General features: G+C 42.6%; 1 protein-coding gene across 16 annotated transcripts in view; it reads left to right on the forward strand.

Moving 5' to 3' along the window:
• Window positions 1-27,416, forward strand: part of RALGPS1 (Ral GEF with PH domain and SH3 binding motif 1) — a 353,198-nt gene that overhangs the window by 38,524 nt on the left and 287,258 nt on the right. For 15 of the 16 annotated variants that reach the window (XR_009552096.1, XM_060200191.1, XM_060200189.1 and 12 more), the window contains 2 exons: window positions 13,305-13,426; window positions 18,133-18,240. Coding sequence is in view for 14 of the 16 variants with exons in the window: in XM_060200191.1 (XP_060056174.1) it covers window positions 13,370-13,426; window positions 18,133-18,240 (165 nt within the window). In the remaining 2 variants the exon portion in view is untranslated. Of the gene's footprint in view, window positions 1-13,304; window positions 13,427-18,132; window positions 18,241-21,104; window positions 21,164-27,416 lie in introns of those variants that run through there. The other variant, XM_060200198.1, reaches the window with a different exon arrangement.

Raw genomic sequence — 27,416 nt, forward strand, 5'->3', positions numbered from 1 at the left:
TTGGGAGGGAGGAACTTTTGGTTTCCAGAGTAATCACGTGTGCATTTGGGGTGGGAGGAGCTAGCTGGCCTTTTCAGATAGGGCTTAACATACAGTTCTCTTGCTAACCAGAGGATTACTTTTCTTTTAAGATTCTGTTTCTACCTTTACAGGAAATGTATATTCTTCATCCACATTTCTCCCATTGCCCTAGCTTCCAACTGATTTCCTATAGTTTTAATGCGATCTACCTCCTACCTGCCTTAGAAACGGTGAGGGTGGTGATGAGTATGTGAACAAGGTCGCAGCTGTGATTTATTGAATGTTTCCTACTTGATCTGCTCTGTGCCAATATGCACAGTATACACACTACCCTGTGAACCCCCTCAAACTTCTCTGAGGTAATGACCACTATTCTTCCTATTTTACATATGAGGGAAGAGAGACGGGCTAAGTCAGGCAATTTGCCAAGGACAGAAAGGAAGTGGTAAGTTTCAAATCCAATAGAATTTTGACCCTGGTTTATCCGTTTTCAGAGCCACAGAGGTACCTGCTGTTTTTACCACTAGTGAGTGCTCTGTAGCTGTCTTGTTTTTAGCTTTTTAATATATATATATATATGTAAATTTATTTATTTATTTATTTTCCCTTGTTGCCCTTGTTTTTAAATTGTTGTAGTTATTATTGTTGTTGTTGTTGGTGTCGCTGTTGTTAAATAGGACAGAGAGAAACTGAGAGAGTAGGGGAAGATAGAGAGGGGGAGAGAAAGACAGACACCTGCAGACCTGCTTCACCGCCTGTGAAGTGACTCCCCTGCAGGTAGGGAGCTGGGGGCTGGAACCCGGATCTTTACTCAGGCCCTTGCACTTCACACCATATGCACTTAACCCACTGCGCTGCCTCCCAACTCCCACTTTTTTTTTTTTTTTTTTACCAGACCTGTGATCAGAGAATATGAGCCTATGGAGGGTAGAGGTATTGAACCACAGACTGTTGAATCCAGGTGTGCTTTGGGAACTATTTGTAGACTGAGAACAGATGCTTTGAGTATGGCTCACTATTCGCCAAGTGGGTATAGGTATTTCTGATTACTAAAGCACAAATTCATTTAAAAGTTGGTGATTTGGTCGGGTGGTAGTGGAGCGGGTTAAGTGCACGTGGCGTGAAGCACAAGGACCGGCTTAAGGATCCCAGTTTGAGCCCTCAGCTCCCTACCTTCAGGGGAGTCACTTCACAGGAGGTGAAGCAGGTCTGCAGGTGTCTTTCTCTCCCCCTCTGTCTTCCCCTCCTCTCTCCATTTCTCTCTGTCCTATCCAACAATGACAGCATCAATAATAACTACAACAACAATAAAAACAACAAGGGCAACAAAAGGGGAAAAATATGATAACTGATTTTGAAATAAGCATGACTGAGGTATGCTACACTTGAACTTTGAATATATACCTGAGAAAACATGACTTCCTGAAGAGTTAGTGATTTGGCAGCCTGGGAGGGGACATAGCAGATAGAGTGTCAGCCTTAACAACCATGAGTTACTGACTTCAACCCCCAGCACCACATCTATCAGTGATATTCTGGTTCTCTCTCTCATAGATAAATAAATCCTTTAAAAAGTGATGATTTATAAGAGCTCTTTGTTATCAAGAATTCTCTCTCTCTCTTTTTTTTTAGTTTATTTATTTATTTATTTATTTTAAAAAGGAGACATTAACAAAATCGTAGGATAGGAGGAGTACAACTCCACACAGTTCCCACCACCAGATCTTTATATCCCATCCCCTCCCCTGATAGCTTTCCTGTTCTTTATCCCTCTGGGAGTATGGACCCAAGGTCATTGTGGGTTGCAGAAGGTGGAAGGTCTGGCTTCTGTAATTGCTTCCCCGCTGAACATGGGCGTTGACTAGTCAATCCATACTCCCAGCCTGCCTCTCTCTTTCCCTAGTAGGGTGGGTCTCTGGGGAAGTGGAGCTCCAGGACACACTGGTGGGGTCGTCTGTCCAGGGAAGTCTGGTCGGCATCACGCTGGCCTCTGGAACCGGGTGGCTGAAAAGAGAGTTAACATACAAAGCTGAACAAATTGTTGAACAATCATGGACCTAAAGGCTGGAATAGTGCAGATGAAGTGTTGGGGGGGTACTCACTGCAGACTATTGTGTACTTCTGCTTTCAGGTATATATTTTGCCCTGGTTTATGGATACGTGTGAACATATGCTCTATCTCAGGGGACCTGGTCTATAACTAGGTTTGGGGGCTTTGTTAGGAAGTGAACCACCTGGAATGGAATTAGAGAATACTATTAAAGGAAAGGTCTCATTCGAGTAATGAAGCAGAAGGGTTGTCATTCCACACCTGAAGCCTCTGTGCATAGTCTGAAGTGAAGCATGCTGAGGTGGCACTCGTTGCGTTAATTAGGTTGGGATTGGTGGATGCAATATTATTTGATATGAATTGAGAGAAACATGCAGGAAAGTGGGCCCCACCCTAAGGTTCCAGGACTGGGGGAAATATAGGCTCTATAGTGGAAATGTGAGGTTCCTGCTGTGTTAGGGTTCAAGAAGACAATGGATAGTTATTCTTTTTTTTTTTTTTTCCCCTCCAGGGTTATTGCTGGGCTCAGTGCCTGCACCATGAATCCACCGCTCCTGGAGGCCATTTTTTTCCCCTTTTTGTTGCCCTTGTTGTTGTAGCCTTGCTGTGGTTATTATTATTGCCATTGTTGATATTGTTCACTGTTGGACAGGACAGAGAGAAATGGAGAGAGGAGGGGAAGACAGAGAGGGGGAGAGAAAGATAGACACCTGCAGACCTGCTTCACCACCTGTGAAGCGACTCCCCTGCAAGTGGGGAGCTGGGGGCTCGAACTGGGATCCTCACGCCAGTCTCTGCACTTTGTGCCACATGCGCTTAACCCACTGCGCCACCGCCCGACCCCCTGGATAGTTATTCTTATCATCACATTATTTGGTAATTGGGTTAACTTTGAAAAGTCCCTTTGTTAGGATTTGCTGTATAATACCCAACATCTTATATATAGCTGTGCCACCGGTTGGTTCTGTTCTCCCTGATCTAGGCTTTTGAGAGAGTCAATATATCAAAGACTCAGCCTATGTAAAAGACTCAGTCTTTGTTTTAAAAAGTTCGAGACATACAATCAATTTTTCCCCTCTCATATTAATTAGTGATTTATATGACTACAGAGTAATAGGAGTATACATAGACACCATTCCCATCACCAGAAGACTGTGGTCCGGTCCCCCCCCCCCCCCCCGCAGCCCCAGGAAGCTGAATGTCCACCCTCCCCCTCACCACAGGGTTTTTACTTAGGTGTCCTACTCTAGATTTAGTCAAATCCTGCTTTTAGTTTCCCTTTCTGTTTTTCTTTCTTCTGTTGATGAGTGGGATCATCCCATACTCATCTTTATCTTTCTGACTTAGCTCACTTAACATAATTCCTTCTAGCTCCATCCATGATGGGTCAGAGAAGGTGGGTTCATTGTTCTTAATAGCTGCATAGTATTCCATTGTGTATATATACCACAGCTTTATCAGCCACTCATCTGTTGTTGGGCACCTGGGTTCCTTCCAGGTTTTAGCTATTACGAACTGCGCTGCTATGAACATAGGTGTACACATATCTTTTTGGTTGGGTGTTATGGAATCCTTGGGGTATATCCCCAGGAGAGGAATTACTGGGTCATATGGAAGGTCCATGTCTAGCCTTGTGAGAGTTCTCCAGACTGCTGTCCAGATAGGCTGGACCAATTTACATTCCCACCAGCAGTGCAGAAGGGTTGCTCTGTCCCCACAGCCTCTCCAGCATTTGTTGCTGCTGTCCTTTTTGATGTATGCCTCTTTCTCTCTACAGAGGATTGCTCAGCTCTGGCTTATGGGCTGCTGGGGACTGAACCTCGGACCTTTGGGCTTCAGACATGAAAATCTTTCTGCACAACCACTGTGCTATCTCCCCAACCTCCAATAATGTTTTCTTTATCAACAGATGTTGAAAAGAGACTGCAGGGTTATTTTCTTTCAAATTGAAAAGAAAGTTCTCTGAAATACCCCTTACATGATGTGTTACATCATCTGTCTGTGAATGTATGCATTAATATTGTTCTGCACATGTGGACCATGTAAGATATTGTTTTGTACTTTTTTACTCAGTTTCTTTAGTTTTAACATGCATTTGTACTGCTTTTATATAAGAAACCCAAGAAGTTCTTATACTGGGCTGGATGTCAGGTTTCTGAGGATGAGGACAGGCCTTGTCCTTTCTACTTCGCTGGCTTCAGTACTCAGTACCTGGGTGCAGCGAGTGCTTATCACACGGCTATATGATGGCTGTGTGGCCCTACTTCAGCTCCTCAAATGTAGGCATTTCCCAAGAATTTGCCTTTCCTGGGCTTCCTCTCCAGTTTTGCTCTATTTTACAGCTTTGTCCCTTTTTCATGCTTAACCACAGATCTTCAAGCTCCCATCCACTGGCCAGGCCTGCTTAGCTTCTGTGACCAGATGTGATTAGGCACATTAGGGTAGTGTGGCCATCGACCAGACCCTCCATCCCTAGACCCAGCCCCCAACCCCAGCACTGCTGCTTTTTTTCTCTCCTCTACAGAGGAGACACACAAGGCATCTGGACACAGTAGTGCTGCCTCAACCCATTATCTTTTCCTCAGTGAGGAGGTGAGATGTTGGATATTAAACACTTGGTGGGCTGTTTGGCTGTTTGAAAGGAATGGGGGGGAGTCAGGCGGTAGCGCAGCGGGTTAAGCGCATGTGGCACAAAGCAAAAGGACTTGGTGTGTAATGATCCTGGTTCGAGCCCCAGGCAGGGGAGTCACTTCACAGGTGGTGAAGTATGACTGCAGGTGTCTATCTTTCTTTCCCCTGCCTCTCTCCATTTCTCTGTCCTATCTAACAACGATGACATCAGTAACAACAACAATAACTACAGCAACAATGAAAAACAACAAGGGAAACGAAAGGGAAAATAAATATAAAAAAAAAAGAAAAAAAAAAAGAAAGGAGTGGGGGAGGGTGTGGGCGAGCCCTGCAGTGAGTGATAGCATTTCAAGCTGACATGTGCTGATGTGGCCACAGTCTCTCTTTGAAAGCCGCCAGAGGCTGCTGCTTGCCAAGAAAAGAGGCTTGTTTGATGAGTTTGGAGAAGGTCGGGAGGAAGGGGTGATATAGCACTGGCATCCCATACAAGGGGCCATTCTGGAGTTTATGGAAGGTAACCCAACCTTTGAGAGATAGTTACCCTGGGAGAAAAACATTTTGGCAACACAAAGACCAACTTACTATGGTTCAGAATAAAAATGAGTAGATAGGAAGATTGAGAGAAAGAGAGAGAGAGAATATGTGTTTGTGTGTGTACTGTCTTCCTGAAGTGAACTAAGTGGTGGTGGTGGGGGCTCAGAGACCCTATTCATTTCCTTTCTGTTAATCTTTACCATAGCTTCTGTTCAAAACTGAGAAGAGTCTGCACAGACCCAAGTACTCAGAGAGCCACACACAGCACTCTGAGGAAGCAACTCTAAAATGGGGCTCAAGGTCCTTTTTCATACTTGTCTGAGACATTTGGAAGAAATCACTCTCTTATAACTGAACATTCTTGGCTGTGTGTGTGTGTGTTTTTTTTTTTTTTTTTTCTTTTTTTTTTGTGAAATGATCTCCATAGGCTTAGGAAAAAGTGATTATTTTGCCTTTTCAACAGTGGTTGCATCAGACTGCCTCTTGTTATTTTCTTGGTTTCCTGAACCTGAAACACTGAAGGAGTTTTGAACATTTGGAAGGAAACCAGGGTTGCATATGGGATTTTCCTTCCCCTTTCCAGGAGCCCACACACACCAGACCAGACTCTGTCATACAGAAACAAGAGACGTTGTCCTGTGGTTCTGATACAGCTGCCACGTTCTTGGGAAGTTACATCATGAAAGTTGCTTTTTCTTTTGCAGTGTTTTGGTTTCCAAGGAGGTATTAGCAATGTGTGTGTGTACCGTAAGGAGTGCTGGAAGGACAGGACTTTGATGTGGGATAGATTAATATGCCGACACTATTACTTCTGTGCCAGATGGATTTCTCGTCTGGTATGAGACCCTGACTGTGTGGGTACAAAGACTATATGAGGGCCAGGAGACCCCTCTCCCAGCAGAGCACACATTTTACCATGTGGAAGGACCTGGGTTCAAACCCTTGGCCACCACCTGGAAGCACAGGCAAAGGTGATCACTAGTAGAGAAGCAGTGACGTATTTTTTTCCTCCCTCTCTCTGTCTCTGTTTCCTCTGTCTCTCACTCTCTATCTGGGGGGAAGAAAGAATGAAGCCCCGATGAAGCCCTAGAGGAAAAACAAATAAACAAAAGCAAACAAGCAGACAGATGAACAAAACAAGACCCCTTCACCCTGAATTATAACTTCTACTATGTGCACTTAACCCAGTGCGCCACCACCTGGCTCCCTCTGAATTATGACTTAATTTACCTCTGAGCCTCAGTTTTGCCATCTGTACAATTTTTTTTCTGCCATGCTGCAGGTTGAACCTCATATAAACAAAGTATACTCTCTGCCACTGAGCTACATCTCTGGCCCCCTGAGGGAAAAAAAATATATATTTGACATGTATGTAATGACTGGGGAGGAGGCTTAGTCAGTAAAGTACAGGACTTACAGACCTGGGGCCCTAGGTTTGATCCCCAGTACTATATATACCAGATATGATCATTCCTTGGTCCTCTCACTCATGAAACAAATACATCCTTTTCTTTAAAAAAAAAAAAAAAGAGGGAGTCAGCGGTAGCGCAGCGGGTTAGGCGCAGGTGGCATAGGTGGTGCAAGGTGCAAGGACCAGAGTAAGGATTCTGGTTTGAGCCCTCGGCTCCCCACCTGCAGGGGAGTCGCTTCACAAGCGGTGAAGCAGGTCTGCAGGTGTCTATCTTTCTCTCCCCCTCTCTGTCTTTCCCTCCTCTCTTCATTTCTCTCTGTCCTATCCAACAACAATGACATTAATAACTACAACAATAAAACAACAAGGGCAACAAAAGGGAATGAATAAATCAATATTAAATAAAAAAAAAAGACCAGTGGTGTCACACCTGGTTGAGCACACATTATAGTGCACAAGGATCCAGGTTTGAGCCCCCAGTCCCCACCTTCCAGGGCAAAGCTTCACAAATGGTGAAGCAGGGCTGTAGGTGTCTCTCTGTCTCTCTCCCTCTCTTATCACCCTCCCCTTTCAATGTCTGGCTGTGTCTATCCAGTAAATAAATAAACAATGATTAAAAAAAAAGAAAAAAAATCATGTAACCCCTTAGGCAGAACCTGAAAGTTAACTGTGTTGATGACATAGGATTGCATGTGTCTAGTTAACTGTGGTGATGACATAGGATTACACGTGAACTCTTGGAAGCCAGGGACTAGTCCTCTCTTGAGAGCTGGGCTTAGAAATGATGCCATCTACTTTGCTGAACACATGGGGAGACCAGATGCTCTGCTGGGGCTGTAGTATTAGGACATTTCATTAAAACACACTCCATGGGGAACCCCAACTGGCTTATTGGCTGCTGTGTCTCCAGTACCCCTTTTTGTCTAGGATGGTCTGTCATAACACAGAACTATCTGTGTTGGTCCATCTTCCAGTCTACTTGGGCTCTCTGTTTTGAGGCAGCCCTGGCACTTTAGCCCTCAGCCATTGCCTTTAAACTCCTGAGCTGACTTTAGTTTTACTTGAACTTTTCGAACTGTCCACTTTGAAGTCTGTGAGCTTTTTTGGGGGGTGGTGGTGGTGGTGGTGTTGGTTTCATTTGGAGAGTCCCATCCACCCACTTGGTTTCTAGGAAGTCTTTTCTTTTGCTCTAGAGGCTGGTTTCTCTCTCTCTGGCCCATCTTTTCTGCACTGGAAAATTCTCAAAGTTTGCTTGTTTCTTTGTTTATTTTTGCTGATTAATAACACTCCCCTATTACCGTGTGGCAACACAGCATTGTTTTGGTATTTTAATATTTGATTGGTTTAATGATATGTGGAAGGGGCAGTTAAGTGAGTCCATGACTCATGACACAGAATGGTGGCTGCTTTTTGTGTGGTATGATTTACAGATTATAGAACTCATTCTATGTGTGCAGTTCAGTGAGTTGATGGAGCTGTATAACCGTCACCACAATCCAGCTTTAGCACATTTCCATCATCTTTGAGAAATGCCTTGTGACCATTTGTAGTTAGTCCTCTGTATGAACCAGTCTACCATGAATATGCTGCTGCTTCTCCTTTTTTTTTTTTTTTTTTGCCTCCAGGGTTATTGCTGGGGCTTGGTGCCAGCACTATGTCCATTGCTCCTGGAGGCTAGTTTTTCCCATTTTGTTGCCCTTGTTATAGTTGTTATTGTTGTTAGAGCTATTGTTGTTGTTGGATAGACAGAGAGAAATCAACAGAGGAGGGGAAGACAGAGAGGGGGAGAGAGACAGACACCTGCTTCTCCGACTGTGAAGTGACTCCCCTGCAGGTGGGGAGCTGGGGGCTTGAACCGGGATCCTCATGCCGGTCCTTGGCGCTTTATGCCACATGCGCTTAACCTGCTGCACTACCACCCAGCCCCCTAAAGTGGTTCTGGTCACTTTCAATTTGTCTTTTCCAGACACTTCATAGTAATGGCATCATCTAGTACAGGCATTTGTGTCTGACTTCTTTTACTTAGCATAATGTTATTGAGACTTAGTTGCATTATTTTTTTTATCAGTATTTTATTTCTTTTTTTTTTATTAGTAAGTAGTATTCCATTGTTTGAGTATATCAGTATTTATCCATTTACTAGTTTGTTGATGCCCATTTAGATTTTCTTCCCCACTGTTTGGCTGTGATGACGCATGCCCCTGTAAACTTTCATGTCTTTATGTGGGTAGACATTTTCCTTTTCCTTTAGGTAGATGTGTAGGAGTAGAATAGCTGTGCAGTTTGGTAAGTTTATGCTTTCTCTGTTATGAAACTGTCAGACTAGTTTGTAAAGATGCATCTTTGCCTTTCTGCCAGTGGAGTATGAGAGATGATTAGTACCATCTTTATGTGGCCATCCTAGTGGGCATTGTGGTTTTGATGTGCATTTCCCTTACTAGCCATTCAAATACTCTTTTAATATTTTTCTATTATCTTTATTTATTTATTGACTAGAGATAGGCAGAAATCAAGAGGGAAGGGGAAGAAAGAGAGGAAGAGAGAAACCTGCAGCCCTGCTTCATCACTTGTGAAGCTTTCCCCCTACAGGTGAGGACCACGGGCTTGAACCTGGGGCCTTGTGCACTGTAACATTTGTACTCAACCAGGTGTGCCACCACCCGGTCCCACCACTCAGATATTCTTTTGGGTAATGCCTATTCAGATCTCCTGTATGGCTGCTCTTTAGGCCTGTGTCATTGATGATGGTCATCATGTCTTCTAGGACAAAACTGAGAAATCAGTATTTTCAGGTATCACCTCCCTCTGCTTTTGGAAGATTTTGACCATGCTAGCACTGTTTTTCCTCTTAACGAAACCATACCTGACTAGTTCTTTTTATTATGCAGATTATCAAGCATTGAGAAAAGTTGAGACTAGTACAGTGAGTTCCGGTTAATGACTATCACTTGTTAGCCCATCTCTGTTTCTGTGTATCTTGTCAACCCATTTGGTAGTAAGCTGCAGACTCACTTTATTTTATTGTTTTAGTTTCTAATAAATTTTTATTTTTATGTTCAAGACAAAGCACATACACAATTGATGTGGAAATAAATAACTATAAATGCATTTGGAAACTCACTTCCCCCTCAAAGTCAAATTTTTTCTTTTAAATTCATGAATCCACTGATTTTAAGAAATATGGCAAGTATAATACTAAAAGAGAAAGGAACCACAGTTTTGTAGAGAAACATATAGCCGCCTCTGACTATACAGTTTAGTTGATATTTTAATAATAGTAACACATACAGAAAAAGCACCTAAGATATACTCAACACTTTTACTCAGCTTTGTTCAAGAAGAAAAAGGCACAGATTTAAGGGGGGGGGGGAATAGTGGTTAAGAACATTATAAATGGGGCTTAGCCCAAAAAGTGACACTTATGAACTAAGAAGAAAAATGAACAAAAGGAAGTCTTTCTGATTATCTGCCTTCATTAAAGTGAATTTTAAATTGAAGTGTATAAACATGTGCTATAAAGTTGGTACTTAGGAACTATCTTTGCAGACTCACTTTACATCTAATTTTTGCCATCTGTGTTGCTTAAGGCTAAGGGCTTTTCCTACTTAACTAAGAAAATCGATGGTAATTCCAGTGATATTGCCTAATACCCACATTCACCTTATTTAATCCCTAAATATCATTTATAGCTCCAACAAGTTATTTTGGGAGTTTTGGAGAAGAAAGAAGGGGTGGTAGAAAGCACTCAGGCTGTTGCTGAGGAGACTGATGGAGATTCCGGAAGATGGTGAAGCAGATGTGAGGGGCCAGTCATTGGCGTCTTGGAGCCATGAAGGGACACAGCCTGGACTCTGTTACAGCACTGCTCCATGATTGGCCCTGTGGCTGGGAGCTTGGGAGATTACAAAAACTTTCTTCTTTTTGACCTGTTTTCTCAGTGACCTTTGGGCTGGACCTTGCTTTCTTGAACTTATTTTCTCACTGGCACCAACAGATCGAGTATCTTAATTACTCATCATTTCCCCTCACATATCTGCTACACCACCTCTGTTTGCTCCTTCGGGTTAGAAATTCTCTGTCCTCAGGAGTTGGGCGGTAGCACAGTGGGTTAAGCGCACATGGTATAAAGCGCAGGGACCAGCATAAGGATCCCGGTTCGAACCCCCAGCTCCCCACCTGCAGGGGAGTCGCTTCACAAGTGGTGAAGCAGGTCTGCAGGTGTCTATCTTTCTCTGTCCCTCTCTGTCTTCCCCTCCTCTCTCGATTTTCTCTCTGTCCTATCCAACAACAACGACATTAACAACAACAATAATCACTACAACAATAAAACAACAAGAGCAACAAAACAGAATAAATAAATAAATATTTAAAAAAACTTCTCTGTCCTCAGCTAGTTCCACTTAGCTATTTCATTAATTTCTATCCTTAGCATTGCTCAGCCTTTCTCCGCTGACTACTATAACCATAACTCAGAGAATTCCTTTTTTTGAGGGCTGGTGAGATAGCTCACCTGGAAGGGCGCCTGCTTTGCCATGCCTGTGATCCAGGTTTGAGCCCTTACCCCAAGGAAATACTATTCAGTGTTGTGGTGTTTCTCTTTCTCTCTACCTGAAAAAGTTGGCCCAGAGTGGTGAAACCCCAGTGGGGGTAGAAAGTATTTTGCCTGGATAAATGTGGTAGGTTCTCAACTGGTACCTTTCTTTGCCTTCTCCTTCCCCTTCACACCCTCCCTGCTCTGCTGGTCACTGTCCTGCTACAGAGTTGGCTGAGACTACATGTAGTTCTGTGACTCTTGCTGATGTGATAGATGCTCTGTTAGAAGTGTGTGCTCACTGGCACTAGAACAGCTGTTCTGCATGAACCAAATGAAATGACATTTGAATGATGATGGTGTGGTTTCTTTTTTTTTAATGTTTATTTTATTTATTTATTCCCTTTTGTTGCCCTTGTTGTTTTATTGTTGTAGTTATTATTGTTGTTGTCGTTGTTGGATAGGACAGAGAGAAATGGAGAGAGGAGGGGAAGACAGAGAGGAGGAGAGAAAGATAGACACCTGCAGACCTGCTTCACCGCCTGTGAAGCGACTCCCCTGCAGGTGGGGAGCCGGGGTTCGAACCAGGATCCTTATGCCGGTCCTTGTGCTTTGCGCCACCTGTGCTTAACCCGCTGCGCTACAGCCCGACTCCCGATGGTGTGGTTTCTAAGCAAAAATGCCAAAGCTTGAGTTACTTAATCTCTTTATACCTCAGTTTCCTCCCAGCTAATATGGGTGTATGAAAAGGACCTACATAAGGGCTGTGTGAAGGCTGGCTGAGTTAATGTGCAAAGCACACTCATAGGGTGAGTTCTGTACAAATACTAGCGATTAGCCATACTATTGAAACTTTATTTTGTAAAAGGAAACAGGTAGAATCAATCTGTGGTCTTCATCTACTTTATTTTAAAAAACAAATGCTGCAAATTCTAGTGTCTCCAAGGGTCAGCATTTACCAAAAAGTTCACAGAGGCTTGTGGGAGCAGATAGAAGGGACCTGTTTAAGTAGAAGGGGCAGCCTTACACTTAAAGGGCTGTTGAATTGAATGTATAACCATCCTGCGGGGACATGGGCCTAGTACTGCTGGATAGTTCTACTTTCAGATTTCTTCCCTTGAAATAAATTCAGAATTTCATATGAAATTTTCAGCTTTTAAACATCGGTGATTTTCTTTTTAATGCTAAAACTTTGTGGTCAGGCAGTGGCTTACCTACTTGAGCTCAAGGACTTACGTTCAAGCCCATAGTTTGGGGGTTCCCCCCTTTTCCCTTCTTCCTCCTCTTCCTCTAGGAGGGAAGAAGCTTCAGGAGTGGTGAAGCAGTGCTGCAGGTGTCTCTTCTTATCTCTTTCTATTTCCTCTTTCTCTTTCCTCTTCCTGTGTGTCTCTCTGTGTCTTTTTTTTTTTTTTTTTTTGCCTCCAGGGGCCCAGTGCTTGCACTAAGAATCCTCTGCTCCTAGAGGTTATTTTTCCCCTTTTGTTGCCCTTGTTGTTTATCATTGTTGTTATTATTTTTGTTGTCGTCGTTGTTGGATAGGACAGAGAGAATTGTAGAGAGGAGGGGAACTCAGAGGGGGAGAGAAAGATAGACACCTCAGACCTGCTTCACCACTTGTGAAGCAACCCCCCTGCAGGTGGGGAGCTGGGGGCTTGAACCAGGATCCTTTTGCAGGTCCTTGCGCTTTGCGCCATGTGCGCTTAACCCGCTGCACTACTGCCTGACCCCCCCCATTTTTATGTGTCCAAATATATATAGTGCTAAAGCTTAATTTTTTAATTTTCTTTATTTATTGGATAGAGACACCCAGGAATCGAGAGGCTGGGAGAGGTAGAGAGTGAGAGAATAAAATACACCTGCAGGACTGTTTTACCACTCACAAAACTTTCCCCCTATAGGTGGGGGCCAGGGACTTAAACCTGGGTCTTTGCGCATTCAACCAGGTGTGCTACTACCTGACACCAATGCTTAAGTTTATAGCAAGCTCAACAAACTATATTGATGTGAAAACCTTTCTTTAAAGGTCTGCTTTGGGGTCATTTGTTAATGTTTAACACAACTTTTCCTCTGAGGTGGGACTAAGCTGATTCTGAAGGCTGGTTTTTATGAGCCCCTTTGCCTTTCAGGACTTCTCCAGACAGGTTATGTCACCGACAGAGGCTGCCCTGAAGCTCCCTGTAGCCTGGAGACTATGTATAAGAGGAATGGTCTGATGGCTAGCGTGTTGGTCACCTCCGCCACTCCACAGGTACAGAGACTTTGAGCAAGTGGGACAGTGGGGCATATGGGCAGGGGTGGTTCCTTAAGCTGTCCCAGGCCCTGGTGAGTCCTGGAGAGCACTGAGAGGCTGAAGACTTCCATGAATACCACCATTCTTAGCACTCCTGAGGTCTCTGGCTATTGCCAGGCGTGAGATTTGGGAGGGAGTCAGTCTGAAGATCAGTATGTTTCTGAAGTCGTTTTCTTCAAAGAAAAACAAATACCTGCCTAGCCCACTCACAGCAAGTGCCACATTCCATTTTGGTGGCAAAAAGGGATCAGACTTTTCCCAAGAAAAACTGGGCCGATTGTAAACAAGTCACACATTCTGGAATGAAGTCAGACAGAAGTGATTCCACCTGGCCCCCTGTTCTTATTTACCTTGCTCAGAAGGAAATGGCTATAAGGACTGGTGATCTGAGAGTGGCCCTGGGAGCTTGGGAGTTTTCTTTTAATGTTCAGTAATGGAATAGAGGTGTGCAGGAAGAGTGGTTGTCAACCAAGACCCAAGGGGTGCCACCATATTGAGTAAGGTATTGCCTAGCTTCTGTGACAAACTGGCAAGGTGGTGCTCTGTACTCTGATCTCACAAGGCCCTCATATTCAAGCAGTGCTTTTGAAATGATCAGTGAGAAGTTCACAGGAACTAGTTCTTTTCTTCAAAACCCTTAGCAAAATTCCTCATTTTGACAATTTTGATATCTGATCCTAAAAGCAGACTTGTGTGAAAGCAGAGTCCTGAGGTAGCTTGGCAAGTAGAGTATAGGACTTGCATGTACATGGTCCTGGGTTTGATTCCTGGCACTGCCTATGCCAGAGTTGGGCTCTTGTCTCTCTCATAAAATAAAATCTTGTAAGTAGGTAAATAAATAAAATTTCGGGGCTGGGTGGTGGTGCATCTGGCTGAGCGCACATGCCACAATGTGCAAGGCCCTGGGTTTGAGCTCCCAGTCCCCACCTGCAGGGAGAAAGCTTTGCCAGTGGTGAAGCATTGTGCCAGGTGTCTCTCCCATCTCTGCCACCCCTTCCCTCTCAAATTCTGGCTGTCTACCCAATAAATAAATAAAGGCAATAAAAAGAAATAAAATTTACTATTGATATCATATAGGCTTAATGTTTTGCCATCACCAGCACCAGGACATGAATTTGGGCAGTTTAATAAATTCTGGGGATGCTGGGGGTTGAACCCAGGGCTTCCTGCACTTGTCATATGTGTTGTACCATGGAGCTACATTCACAGCCAATTTGGGGAACTTTTAACTTAATAAGTAGTCCTTGTGTGAGTGCATTTGGATCGGATGCAATGGGATATGTTGTAGGAAGGCTTTATAAAAGCTGAAATTCCAGCATGGATTCTGCTTTCTAACTTAAGAAACAGGACTTTTCATTTACATTTTGTCTTCCATCTAGAGTAAAATGTCTGCCCTTTGAGCTTTCTCTGTATGTATATACACACAAACAAGTATATATCTGAATATAAATGTGTGCATATATGTGCCTGTGTGTATCTAAAGCATGGTGAGGACCCAGTAAACATTTGTTGAGATTGAATATATGTATAACTGGAGTGCTCCACAGACTGGGTGACTGAGTGATGTGTTTGCATACATGCATACTCATAACTTGGTGCTTACTCTATACCAGGCACTTATGCTGCATGCTCCATGGATATTATCTTGTCATCTCCCCCAGAGAGTATGCAGTGTACTGTTGTTTTACTCCCTGTAAATAGTGGAGGTACAAGGGCAAGGAACAGAGGGTTAAGGAAACTGCCTTAACTGCCTTCAGTTCACACAGCTGCTTAGAGGTGGGTGGGAATTTAAAGCCAGTTTCTCTGTGTCTTTCAAGCAGGTGCTCCTAACCAGGATGATGCCACAGAATCCTGAGGAAAATTAGTTTTCACCAGCTTTAGCTTGCTTCCTGAACAGTACGTATAGAAGTGTGGAATAGAGACCAGGCAGTGGTACACTGGGTTGAGTGCTCACAGTACAGTGCACAAGGACCCAGGTTCAAGCCCCTGGTCCCCACTTATAGGGGGAAAGCTTCACAAGTGGTGAAGCAGTGCTCCAGGTATCTCTGTCTCTTTCCCTCTCTGCTTCCCCTCCCCTCTGTTTCCTCTGTCTCTATCCAATAATAGATAAGCAAAAATTTAAAAAAGAAGTGCAGAATATTTTATAAGAAATTTTTTGCTCAGGGTTTGTGTATACATCTAGAGAGAAGATGATCTAGAAGCATTCAGGATTAGTCTTTATTACTTTACAAATATTTAGCACATTTTCCCTCATCCTCAAAAAGAACAGGTAAATGTCCTATCATCCGTAGAAATTTTTTTTTTTTTGGCCTCCAGGGTTATTGCTGGGGCTTGGTGTCTGCATGGCAAATCCACTGCTCCTGGAGGCCATTTTCCCCTTGTTACTGTCATTATTATTATTGTCATAGCTGTTGTTGGATAGGATAGAAGGAAATCGAGAAAGTGGGGGAGAGAAAGACAGATACCTGCAGACCTGATTCACCACTTATGAAGTCACCCCCCCCCCCCCGCAGGTGGGGAGCCAGAGGCTTGAACCAGGATCCTTAACGCCAGTCTTTGCGCTTTGTGTCATGTGCGCCTTAACCCACTGAGCTACCACCTGACCCCCCGTTTGAAGAATTTTTATAATAGCTCGCCTCAGGGCTGAGATGATAGCTCATCTGGGAGGGTACCTGCACTGCCATGTTTGCAACCCAGGTTTCAGCCAGGCCCCCCACTGCACTAAAGGCAGCTTTGGTGCAGTGTTGTCTTTGTCTCTCTCCCTCTGTTTCTGTCTCTTTCTACCTGAAAGGGTCAACCTGCAGTGGTGCAGTACTAATGACAGAAATAAAATAAAATAAAATAAAATAAAATAAAATAAAATAAAATAAAATAAAAGCAAATAGCCAGCCCATGCACACCCAGACACGTTGAATCAGCATTTTTCAGGGAGGTAGATTCTGCCATTTGCTTTATAGATACTTTTTTCCTTTCTCTCCCTCTGTCCCTCCATCTCCCTGACTTCCATCCTTCCTTCTTCCCTCCCTCTCTTCCTTCCTTCCTTCCTTCCTTCCTTCCTTCCTTCCTTCCTTCCTCCCTCCCTTCTTTTTTCTTTGGCTCTTGGGGCCCCATGCAACTCCACTGCTCCAGGCTAACATTCTAATATATGGAGTTAAAGACACTGAGAATGATACCACAGTACCGAGCTTTTCCCAGAGTTGTAGTTACTCCCATGTGATGTGTTGGGGACTTGAATCTGTGTTTTGTGCATGTCAGGGCAGACACCTACCAGATGAGCTATCTCATTAGCCCCTAGGCTTCATTTTCTATAACCTGCATACACTCTAGGGAGGGGATTTGAATGGGGTCATTTTATAGGTGATAACTAAGACTCAGTAAAATGAAGTAACTTGAGGTCAGATAGCAGCTGGTGTGAAGTTGGTGTTTTAGCCTGGCCTGACATCAGAGCTCTTACCACCATGACATACTACTTCTTAATATAGTTTTTTTTTATAGTAGACTCAATTGCAAAACCTTTAAATGACACAGGACTATTGAAATCTACACTTTTAAGGTTCTGCTCCTCCTGTTAACCTCATATTTTCACTTGTTGACTGTTGGTTTTCCTTACTGGACTGAAAACAGTCTAGTTTCCAGTAAGATTGCACAGTTTTTCCAGATATAGACATTTTGGAAAGAGTAAAATAAAGAGGAATTAATAAAAGTATATTCTCTGAATCATAGTCCAAGATTTTGAGGTTATTGGAAACCACAAAGTCCCTCTTCATGGGTTGAAACGAATAAAACCATTTATGAATGGGTCACAATTATGGGTAGTAAGCTCAGTTGGGTCCCCAAAGTCAAATTTGATGAAATTGAATAAAACTGGAGAGAAGGTATGTTTAATACGCTGGGACCCCCACATTGTGGGCTCATGAATCCAACTGTGTTTGGGGAGTTCTAACTTACTCTTTTATGGGAGAGCCTTGCTTCATATGCAGGACTCACAATATTCTTCTTAAGAAGGATACTACTAAATATAACTTTCACTTTTGGCTTTCAGTCTCAAAAAACAGTTGGTTACCTCTCACCCCATCAGCTAACAGGCATTAAATTTCTAGTGGCCCATACATGAAATAAGCCTTCAGAGCCAGCGTAGCATTTTGTGTAATTTCCTGCAGTGACTTCAAGTAGAGAAAAGAAAAAGGTGAAAAGAGGCAGCACTTGAAGACCTAGTAAAACAGATGATCTGCTTAGGCTTCCTATGATGTGAAACCACCCTCTCCCCTCTGCAGGAACAGTGGGATGTATCTCTCTCCTTCAAAGGCAGCCAACTGGAAGTAGCTAGGACACGGTGATTGAGGTTACAGTGCTAGAATCAGATAAATGTTGAATTGTTTACATTCTAGCACTTCATTTTCCTAGCTAAGATACTAGGGAAGATAACATTACCTCTACTTCCTTGTCTGTCAAATGGGAATGATAGTAGCCTTGTTCATGAAGTTGTAATGAGAATTAATAAGACTGTGCATATGAAGTGCCTGGAATAGATGAAGGCATTAAACAAAAGGAGCTTTGATCACTGTATGACTGATTCTGTCCCTTTTACATCCTCCATCCTTGGTTATTGGTAACTCTGAATCAGCCAGAGCACTCAGGCAGTGCCCTCTCTACTCTCCTCACAGGGCAGCAGCAGCTCAGACTCTCTTGAGGGCCAGAGCTGCGACTATGCTGGCAAGAGCTACGATGCGGTTGTCTTCGATGTCTTGAAAGTGACTCCTGAGGAATTTGCTGTAAGTAACAGAACCCATGTGCTTGCTTGCCTGGAGACTATAACAGGTGCAAGCGGGGAGAATCACCATTCATAGCTTTCTGCTTAGCTTGGGAGCAACACAGATACTCAATGATAGGCAATTGCTGATTAGAGCATTCTTTATGAAACCACATGCAACGTTAAAAGGAACACTGTCCATGGCGTCAGAACTACCTTGGAAGAAAGACATCCATGCTATGCTTGGGTGAAAGGAGCAGGTTGCAGCACTGTGTGTAGAGGATAATGCCACTTTAAAAAAAGCACGGACAACATAGACAGATTTCTGTTTGCAGAAGAAGAGGTAAAAGTTGATGTTTACACATTCACAAATATTTAGATATATGTTGTCAGACTTAATTACTTTAATTCCTGGTTGTAGCATTCTAGGTAGTTGGAATTTAATATTTCTTTTTTTTGTTGTTGTTGTTGGTTTGTACTTTTTATAGTCTTACAATGATTGTTTTTATAGTGAAAGACAGTGTTGTTTGGACAACTTCTGTAGTTGTAATTTTTTTTCAGAGATTTTTTTTTTTATTTCTGAGATAGACCAGAGCACCACTCAGCTCTGACATAAGGTAGAACCAGCAGCCTCAGCGACCTCAGGCACGAAAACGGAAATCAGAACTTAGTTTGATAAACTACTGGTGCATTGTATCCCTGACCCTAATTTAATGATTTTTAAATATATTTTCCTCCATGAAGTACCATTGCTGATGGTAGAACAAAGTTGGTTCCTCTTGCTCTTCTTTTAACTTGGTTTCTTCCTTTGGAGTTTGAGGATAGAGGGAGATATTTGATTAGAGATGACCTCAAGCATGATTCTAAGAATTGTCCAGGAGTTGTATTTCTCTGCAGAATCATGGAAATATTTCTTACTACCCCATGTCTTCCTTGACCCATTTGCTGGGAGAGATTTCATGCCCTCGCAGAGGGCCATGTGAAAGCATAGTCTACCTTATTTTGTCCTGCCATTGCTAACTCCCAGGCTGAGCCTTCTGTGAAAATTAAAAGTTTAATATGCCTTATGTGTCAACAGCTAGACACAATCATTAACCACCACCCCCAAAGTGGAAAAAAAGTAGTTGTATATGCTGCTAATGCTGTGTTTCATCCCTGGCCCTAATTTTATGATTATTTAAATTATGATAAATAATTTCTTTCTCTGTGTCTGAGGGATCTTGAAAAACCTCTATAAAACCCTCTAGCAGCTCCCTAGACCTAGAGATGCCCCTAAACCTCTAGTGCTCTCCACAGACTGGCTAAATCGTCTCTCCTACTCACATCCTTGCTCCCTAGCTGTGTTTCAGCAGCTTCTCCAGACTTACTTAGGAGTTCCCTTGCTTCAGGGCACTGCACTTTCTTCCTCCAGGCATATATATATATCTTTATTTTTTCTTTTCTTTCTTTTTCTTTTTTCTCCAGAGTTATTGCTGAGGTTCGGTGCCTACACTATGAATCCACTGCTCCTGGAGGCTATTTTTTCCCTTTTGTTGCCATTGTTGTTTATTGTTATTGTTATTACTGTTATTGTTGTTAGATAGGACAGAGAGAAATCAGAGAGGAAGGGAAGACAGAGACGGGAAGAGAAAGATAGACACCTGCAGACCTGCTTCACTGCTTATGAAATGACACCCCTGCAGGTGGGGAGCTGGGGGCTCTAACTGGGATCTTTATGCCCGTCCTTGAGATTTGCACCATGTTTGCTTAACCTGTTGTGCTACTTCCTGGCCCTGGCTTTATATATATTTTTCCCACCTTGGTTATCTCTTGGGACTTGGTAACTGCATGACAAATCCACAGCTCCTGGTGACCAAATTTTTTCTTTTATTTAATAGGACAGCAAAGAAATGGGGGGGGGGGGGGAAGGATAGAGAGTATGAGAGAAAGACACAGTGCTGCTTCACTGCTCCTGAACCTGGGTCCGTTGCATGGTAACATGTGCACTGAACCAAGTGTGCCACTGCCTGGCTCCTGTGCCTTGGGTCTTAAAGGCTCTTGTCCAAATGTCTGTTCAGTTTCTATTCAGATACCAGTACTCCCCATCAACCTCCCTCCTTCTGTCCTATTTTCTCTCTTTCTTTCTTTCTTTCTTTCTTTCTTTCTTTCTTTCTTTCTTTCTTTCTTTTTTAAATGATTTTATTTATTTATGAGAAAGATAGGAGGAGAGAGAAAGAACAGATATCACTCTGGCACATGTGCTGCCGGGGATCGAATTCGAGACCTCATGCTTGAGAATCCAAAGCCCTATCACTGCGCCACCTCCCGACCACCTATTTTCTTTCTTTTTCCTTTCCTTTTCTCCTTCCTTCCTTCCTTCCTGCCTGCCTGCCTGCCTGCCTGCCATTCTTCCTTCCTTCCTTCCTTTCTCTCTCTCTCTCTCTCCCTCACTCTTTCTTTCTTTCTTTCTTTCTTTCTTTCTTTCTTTCTTTCTTTCTTTCTTTCTTTCTTTCTTTCCAGAGCACTGATCAGCTCTGACTTATGGTGGTGTAGGGGGATTGAACATGGGACATTGGAGCCTCAGGTATGAGAGTTTCTTTGCATACCATTATGCTACTTATGCCCTCTTCATATTTGTTATTACTATATAATATTGTATTAGATAACCATATTTTAATGGGATCTCTTTTCCATTGAAATACAAGCTCTCTAAGAACAAGAGCTTTGTATGATTTATTTATTCTTCTTTCCTCATTGCTCAGAATACTGCCAATTTTATAGTAAGGGCTTTAAGTACACATTGATCAAAATAATGTCATCCTCAGAACAGCTTGAAGAAGTTGATTTTAGCTTCTGACTTTCTAATAAAGGATCCAAAATATTAATTTTCTTACCTTGATCATCTAGTTATGTGTGAGGAGAGCCAGCTTTGAAGCCTTCTACTCCTGGCTGTTCACCTGATCTAGGTGGGTAACAGTAAAGGAAACTGCCAGATTTGAACACTTACAGTCTCTGAGTTTAGTGCTAAGTGTTTTACATATATTATCTAATTCATTTTCACAAAAGCCTTATAAAGAGGTACAGTCATTATTCACAGTTGATGGATGTCCTTAGAAAGTAGCCTGTTTGGATGACTTTGGCTAGAAGGGGCACCATGCAGCTGCGGTTAAAAATGAAGTCTGTGTTGCACTCTGCTAGACTAGTGCCATCCAGTGGGAATAGACCTGAAACATATAAGCAGTTGGAAACATTCAGGAGGCACATTAAGAAATAAAAGAGGTAAAATTACTTTTAACAATACAGTTTATGGTGGTTTGGGAAGTGGTGCAGTGACTAGGGCACTAGTCTCTCAAACATGAGGTCCTGGGTTCAGTCCCCGGCAGCACATGTACCAGAGTGATGTCTGGTTCTTTCTCTCTCTCCTGTCTTTCTCATCAATAAATAAATAAATAATTTAAAAACATACTTTATGGGCTAAGAGATGACTCACCTGGCAGATGCTTTACCATGCTCAAGGCCCTGGGGTTGAACCCCAGCACTGTATGGAGTGCTATGGATGACACTCGGAAGCTCTATAGATAATGAGCTGCTGCTATAGTGTCTCTTCTGTCTCTTTCAATAAAAGAGAAGAAAGTCTCTCCATGACAACAAGCCACAATTAAAATAATTGTACAAATTTTAAATACAGACTGTTGTCTGAGAACCTCACAGAAAGTCAAACAGAAGGAGAAAGTAGAGGAAATTGTCTGCTCAAGATAAACACAGCAACCTGAAGAAAATTATAAATTTGGGGGCTAGGTGGTGGCACACCTGGTTAAGCGCTCACATTACAGCCCCTGGTCCCTACCTACAGGAGGAAAGCTTTACGAGAGTGAAGTAGAGCTGCAGGTCTCTCTCTGTCTCTCTCCCTGTCTATTGCCACCTCCCTTCTCAATTTCTCTCTGTCTCTAGCTTATATATGTAACTAAATAAATGATAAAATTAAACAGCCCCCTTTAAATAAGAAAGAAAATCATAAATTCAACAGAGCTATGCAAACTTCCTAAAGAGGATATCAAAACTTTGGTCTTATAATGAGAAGTTTAATGAAAGAAAACTTCAAAAGTCAGAGGAAATGAGAAAAGTCATAACAGAAACCAGAGTGATAAAGAATATGGTGGTTTAGCTAAAAATACAGTAGAGGGGAGCACGGGCATAATGACAAAAGCTGTAGGTCAGAGTGCTGAGCTGGGGGTAGGGTAGAGGTAACTATTTGAAAAAAAAAAGACTAGGAGATCGGGTGGTAGTGTGGCGGGTTAAGCACACACGGTGCGAAGCATAGGACCGGTGTAAGGATCCCAGTTCAAGCCCCCAGCTCCCCACCTGCAGGAGGGTCGCTTCACAAGCAGTAAAGCAGGTCTGCAGGTATCTATCTTTCTCTCCCCCTCTCAGTCTTCCCCTCCTCTCTCAATTTTTCTTTTTTTTCATTGTTCTTTTCTTTAAAATTTATTTTATTTTAATTTTTTATTTCCAACGCTTTTGTTGCCCTTGTTTTTTATCGTTGTTGTTGGTATTATTGTTGTTATTGCTGTCGTTGTTGTTGGATATGACAGAGAGAAAGGGAGAGAGGAGGGGAAAACGGGGAGAGAAAGATCAACACCTGCAGACCTGCTTTACTGCCTGTGAAGGGAACCCCCTGCAGGTCGGGAGCCAGGGTCTCGAACCAGGACCCTTATGCCAGCCCTTGCGCTTCGCACCATGTGCACTTAACCTGCTGCGCCACCGCCCGGCTTCCGTCTCTCAATTTCTTTCTGTCCTATCTAACAGCAATGACAACAATGATAAAAAACAAAGGCAACAAAAGGGGAAAAAATAGCCTCCAGGAGCAGTGAAAAAATAGCCTCCAGCCCTAGTGATAACCCTAGAGGCAAAACAAAACCAAAACAAACAAAAAACTAAAGCAAAAGATAATATAAAAGCTTTCTGGTACAGCATCAAGTGATGTGAAACATTCATATATAGGAGTGCCAGAAGGAGAAAGGTGAGAGAATTGGATACAACTCCTATTTGAAGTAACAATAACTAAGAATTTTGCGCAAACTAAGAAGGAAATAGACCCTCAGATCCAGGAAATTCCAGGCATTTTAGACAAACCCAAATTGAAGTGTACATAGCCACATGATAATTACAATGGCAAAGATAAAAGGTAAAGCATTTTAAAGCAACGAGAAAAGTAAATAGTCATCTGTAAGGGAATTCTCGTAAGCTTCTATCAGCTAACTTCTCAACAGAAACTCTAAAGGCCAAAAAAGAGCTGGCAAAATATATTCAAAGTTTACAGTGGAAAAGACTTGCACCCAAGAGTAATTTTCTAAACAAGCAACAGTTAAAGAAGTTCATTACCATTAAACTAGCCCTAGTGGCAAAAACTGACAACTAACAACAATATCTATCCTGAATTTGAACTGAAAAATCAGTATGAATTCCAGGTTATAGTCTTCAGAGGAAAAGAACATAACTTACAGTACAGCTGTTGCTGCATGGGTACAGTTTCTTATATTGCTGTGACAGGTGTCTGTGAAACACTCTTACCCCCAACTTAAGTTCTTTGCCATCATTAGGCATCAGGACCTCAGATTGTAGTTTTGAATTATTTATCACTAAAAGAAACCAAGGCTTGGGGGCTGGGCGGTGGCACACTGGGTTAAGCATACAGAGTACAAAATGTAAGGACCCACACAAGGATCCTGGTGCGAGCTCCCTGCACCCTCACCTTCAGGGGGTCGCTTCAAAAGCAGTGAAGCAGGTCTGCAGGTGTCTGTCTTTCCCTCTCTATCTCCCCAATGATAACCCTAGAGGTCTGCAGGTGTCTACCTTTCTCTCCCCCTCTCTGTCTTCCCCTCCTCTCTGTCCTGTCCAACAACAACAACAATAATAATAGCAACAACGATAAACAAGGGCAATAAAAAAAAAAGGGAAACAGCTTTTAGGAGCAGTGGATTCGTAGTGCAAGCACTGAGCTCCAGCAATAACCCTGGAGGCAAACAAACAAACAAACAAACAAGCCTGAGAAATAGGGGGTCAGGCGGTGGCGCACCAGGTTGAGCACACATAGTATGAAGTGCAAAGACTCGTACAAAGATCTTGGTTGGAGCCTCTGGCTTCCCACCTGCAGGGTGGTCACTTCACAGGTGATGAAGCAAGTCTGCAGGCGTCTATCTTTCTCTTTCCCTCTTTGTCTCCCCCTTCTCGCTCAATTTCTCTCTGTCCTATCCATTTTTTAAAAATTTGTTTATTTTTTATTTATAAAAAGAAAACATTGACTAAACCATAGGATAAGAGGGATACAACTTCACACAATTCCCACCACCAGTACTCTGTATCCCATCCCCTTTCCTGATAGCTTTCCTATTCTTTAACTGTCTGGGGGTATGGACCCAAGGTCATTGTGGGATGCAGAAGGTTGAAGGTCAAGCTTCTGTAGGCAAGGCAACACTTGGTATACACAGAAGTGGTCAAATTATGCATTTGGGCCAGGTGGTGGCGCACCTGGCTGAGCACACATGTCACAGTATACAAGGACCTAGGTTCGAGTCCCCAGTCCCCACCTGCAAGGGGAAAGCTTCACAAGTGGTGAAGCAGTGCTGCAGGTGTCTCTCCTTCTCTGTCTCCTCCTTCCCTCTAGATTTCTGATTGTATCTAATAATAAAAAAGAAAATTTCCTTGAAAAAAAAATGCATTCGAGAAAAGTTAAGAAAGTGGCTACTTTTGCAGACAGGAATGTGGGACATGAGATTGGGATAAGGCACAAAGAGGAACTCTGGGATGGTTCTCTCTCTCTCTCTGGTGCCTGGAAATGAACCTATCCATTGGTGCATATGCAATACTATAACTGGGTAGCCTCTGTGGGCCATCTTTTCATGACTTCTTTAAAAGAGAGAAGAGAGAGGAGAGAGGGAGAAACAGAGTAGAGATACCACAGCACAGCTTCATCATCCAAGTAATTCCTTTAGTGCCATCCATAGTGCTTCCACGTGATAGCAAGGCTTGAACCTAGAGCCTCATTCATGGCCCAATACATACTCTACTGGGTGAGATATCTTCTGGTCTTGGAATTTTGTTTTTCTAATAAAAATCATGGTGGCCCCGGTGGTCGCGCAGCTGGTTAACTTAACACATTACAGTATGAAAGTACCTGGGTTCAAGCCCCTGGCCCCCACCTGCAGCGGGGAAAGCTTCATGAGTCGTAAAGCAGGGCTTCAGGTGCTTCTCTGTCTCTCTCTCTCCTTCTCTAGCTCCTCCTCCCCTCTCAATTTTTCTATCTCTATCCAATAAGATATATATATATATATATATATATATATATTATATATTTTTATTTATTTATTTTCCCTTTTGTTGCCCTTGTTGATTTTTATGGTTGTTTTAGTTGTTGTTATTGATATCGTTGTTGTTAGGGCAGAGAGAAATGGAGAGAGGAGGGGAAGATAGAAGGGGGGACAAAGATAGATACCTGCAGACCTGCTTCACCTCTTGTGAAGGGATCCCCCCCTTTGCAGGTGGGGAGCCAGGGGCTTGAACCAGAATCCTTACACTGGTCCTTGCACTTCGCGCCATGTGTGCTTAACCTGTGCTACCGCCCGACTCCCAATAAATAAAATATTTTTTTAAAAAAGGGAAACTAAAAAAAAAAATTATGGTAAGGACCAGGAGGTCGCTCACCTCCCTGAGCACACACTTGAGCATGCAAGAGGACAGAGGTTCAGACCCCTGGCACCACATGGGAACAGCATATGCGGTACCAAGGGAAATTCCAGAAAAGGTGGAGAGGTTTTGTGCTGTCTTTCCTCCTTCATCTTCTTTTTTTAAAAAATAGATTTGTTTTTTTTAAAAAAATTATCATTATTGGATAGAAACAGCCAAAAATCAAGAGAGAAGGGGGAAATGGAGAGGCAGAGAGAAAGAGACACCTGCAGCACTGCTTTACAACTTGCAAAGCTTCCTCCTTGCAGGTGGGGACTTGAACCCGGGTCCTTGCGCATTGCAACATATGCTTAACCAGGTGTGCGACCACCTGGCCAAATCTTTCTTTATTTGAAACTAAAAGGAAAAAAAAAATCTTCTAGCAGCAACAGAATTGTATAGGTGTGAGCCCTGATAGGCACAAAGAAAAAAGAAAAAAAAGTATATAACAAAATCGACTGTAACTATTTGAAATGATTAGTTCAATTCACGTTAATTCTATCCGCTCATTATGTACCCATCTCCAGATTTGTTTTATCTTTCAAATCTGAAACTTTATACCCATTAAACAATTCCTTGTTCCCCCACCTGTAGCTCACCATAATCATTCCGCTTTCTATCTTTATGAATATGACTATTTTATTTCCCTCTTATAAGCATAATTACACATTACTTTTTATAACTGGTTTATTTCAGCTAGCATACAGCATATAGTCCTCCAGGTTCATCCCTGTTGTGATTTGTTTTAGAATGTCTTTTTTTTATTAGTGATTTAATAATGATTAATAAGATTGTAGGGTAGGAGGGGTATAGTCCTCACCACCAGAGTTGCATATCCCATCCCCTCTGTTGGAAGATTCCTCATTCTTTATTCCTCTGGGAGTATGAACCAAAATTCTTTATTATTATTATTATTATTATTATTATTATTATTATTATTATTATTATTTTTAACCAGAGCACTACTCAGCTCTGGCTCTTATGGTAGTGCAGTGGTGTGTGTGTGTGTGTGTGGGGGGGATTGAACCTGGAACCTCAGAGCCTCAGGCATGAGAGTCTCTTTGCATAAGCAGTATCTCCCCCACCCTGAATCAAAATTCTTTATGGGATGCAGAAGGTGGAAGGACTGACTTCTGTAATTGCTTCTCTGCTGAAAATGGATGTTGGCAGGAATATCCATTCCCCCCCGAATTTCCTTTGTTTTAAGACTGAAAATTACTTCATTTTGTATGTATATATTACATTTTGTTTGCTCTTTTACTCATTTATTAGAGTGGCGTTTATTTTATATCTTAAAAGGTTTATAATAAATGATCAAGCTACACATTTGATTGTTGTTTAAAATGACTCATTGATTTAATTAGAGTAAGAGATAGAAACCAGACAGTACTTTGGCATATTTAGTGCTAGGGTTATATGCAAGTCCTGTTATCTATCAACTAAGCCACTGCCCTGCACACTTTTGAATTTATGTGATGTGATTTTCTGAGAATGTAT

The sequence above is a fragment of the Erinaceus europaeus genome, chromosome 10 (assembly GCF_950295315.1).
Source record: "Erinaceus europaeus chromosome 10, mEriEur2.1, whole genome shotgun sequence".
Classification (NCBI taxonomy): Eukaryota; Metazoa; Chordata; class Mammalia; order Eulipotyphla; family Erinaceidae; genus Erinaceus; species Erinaceus europaeus.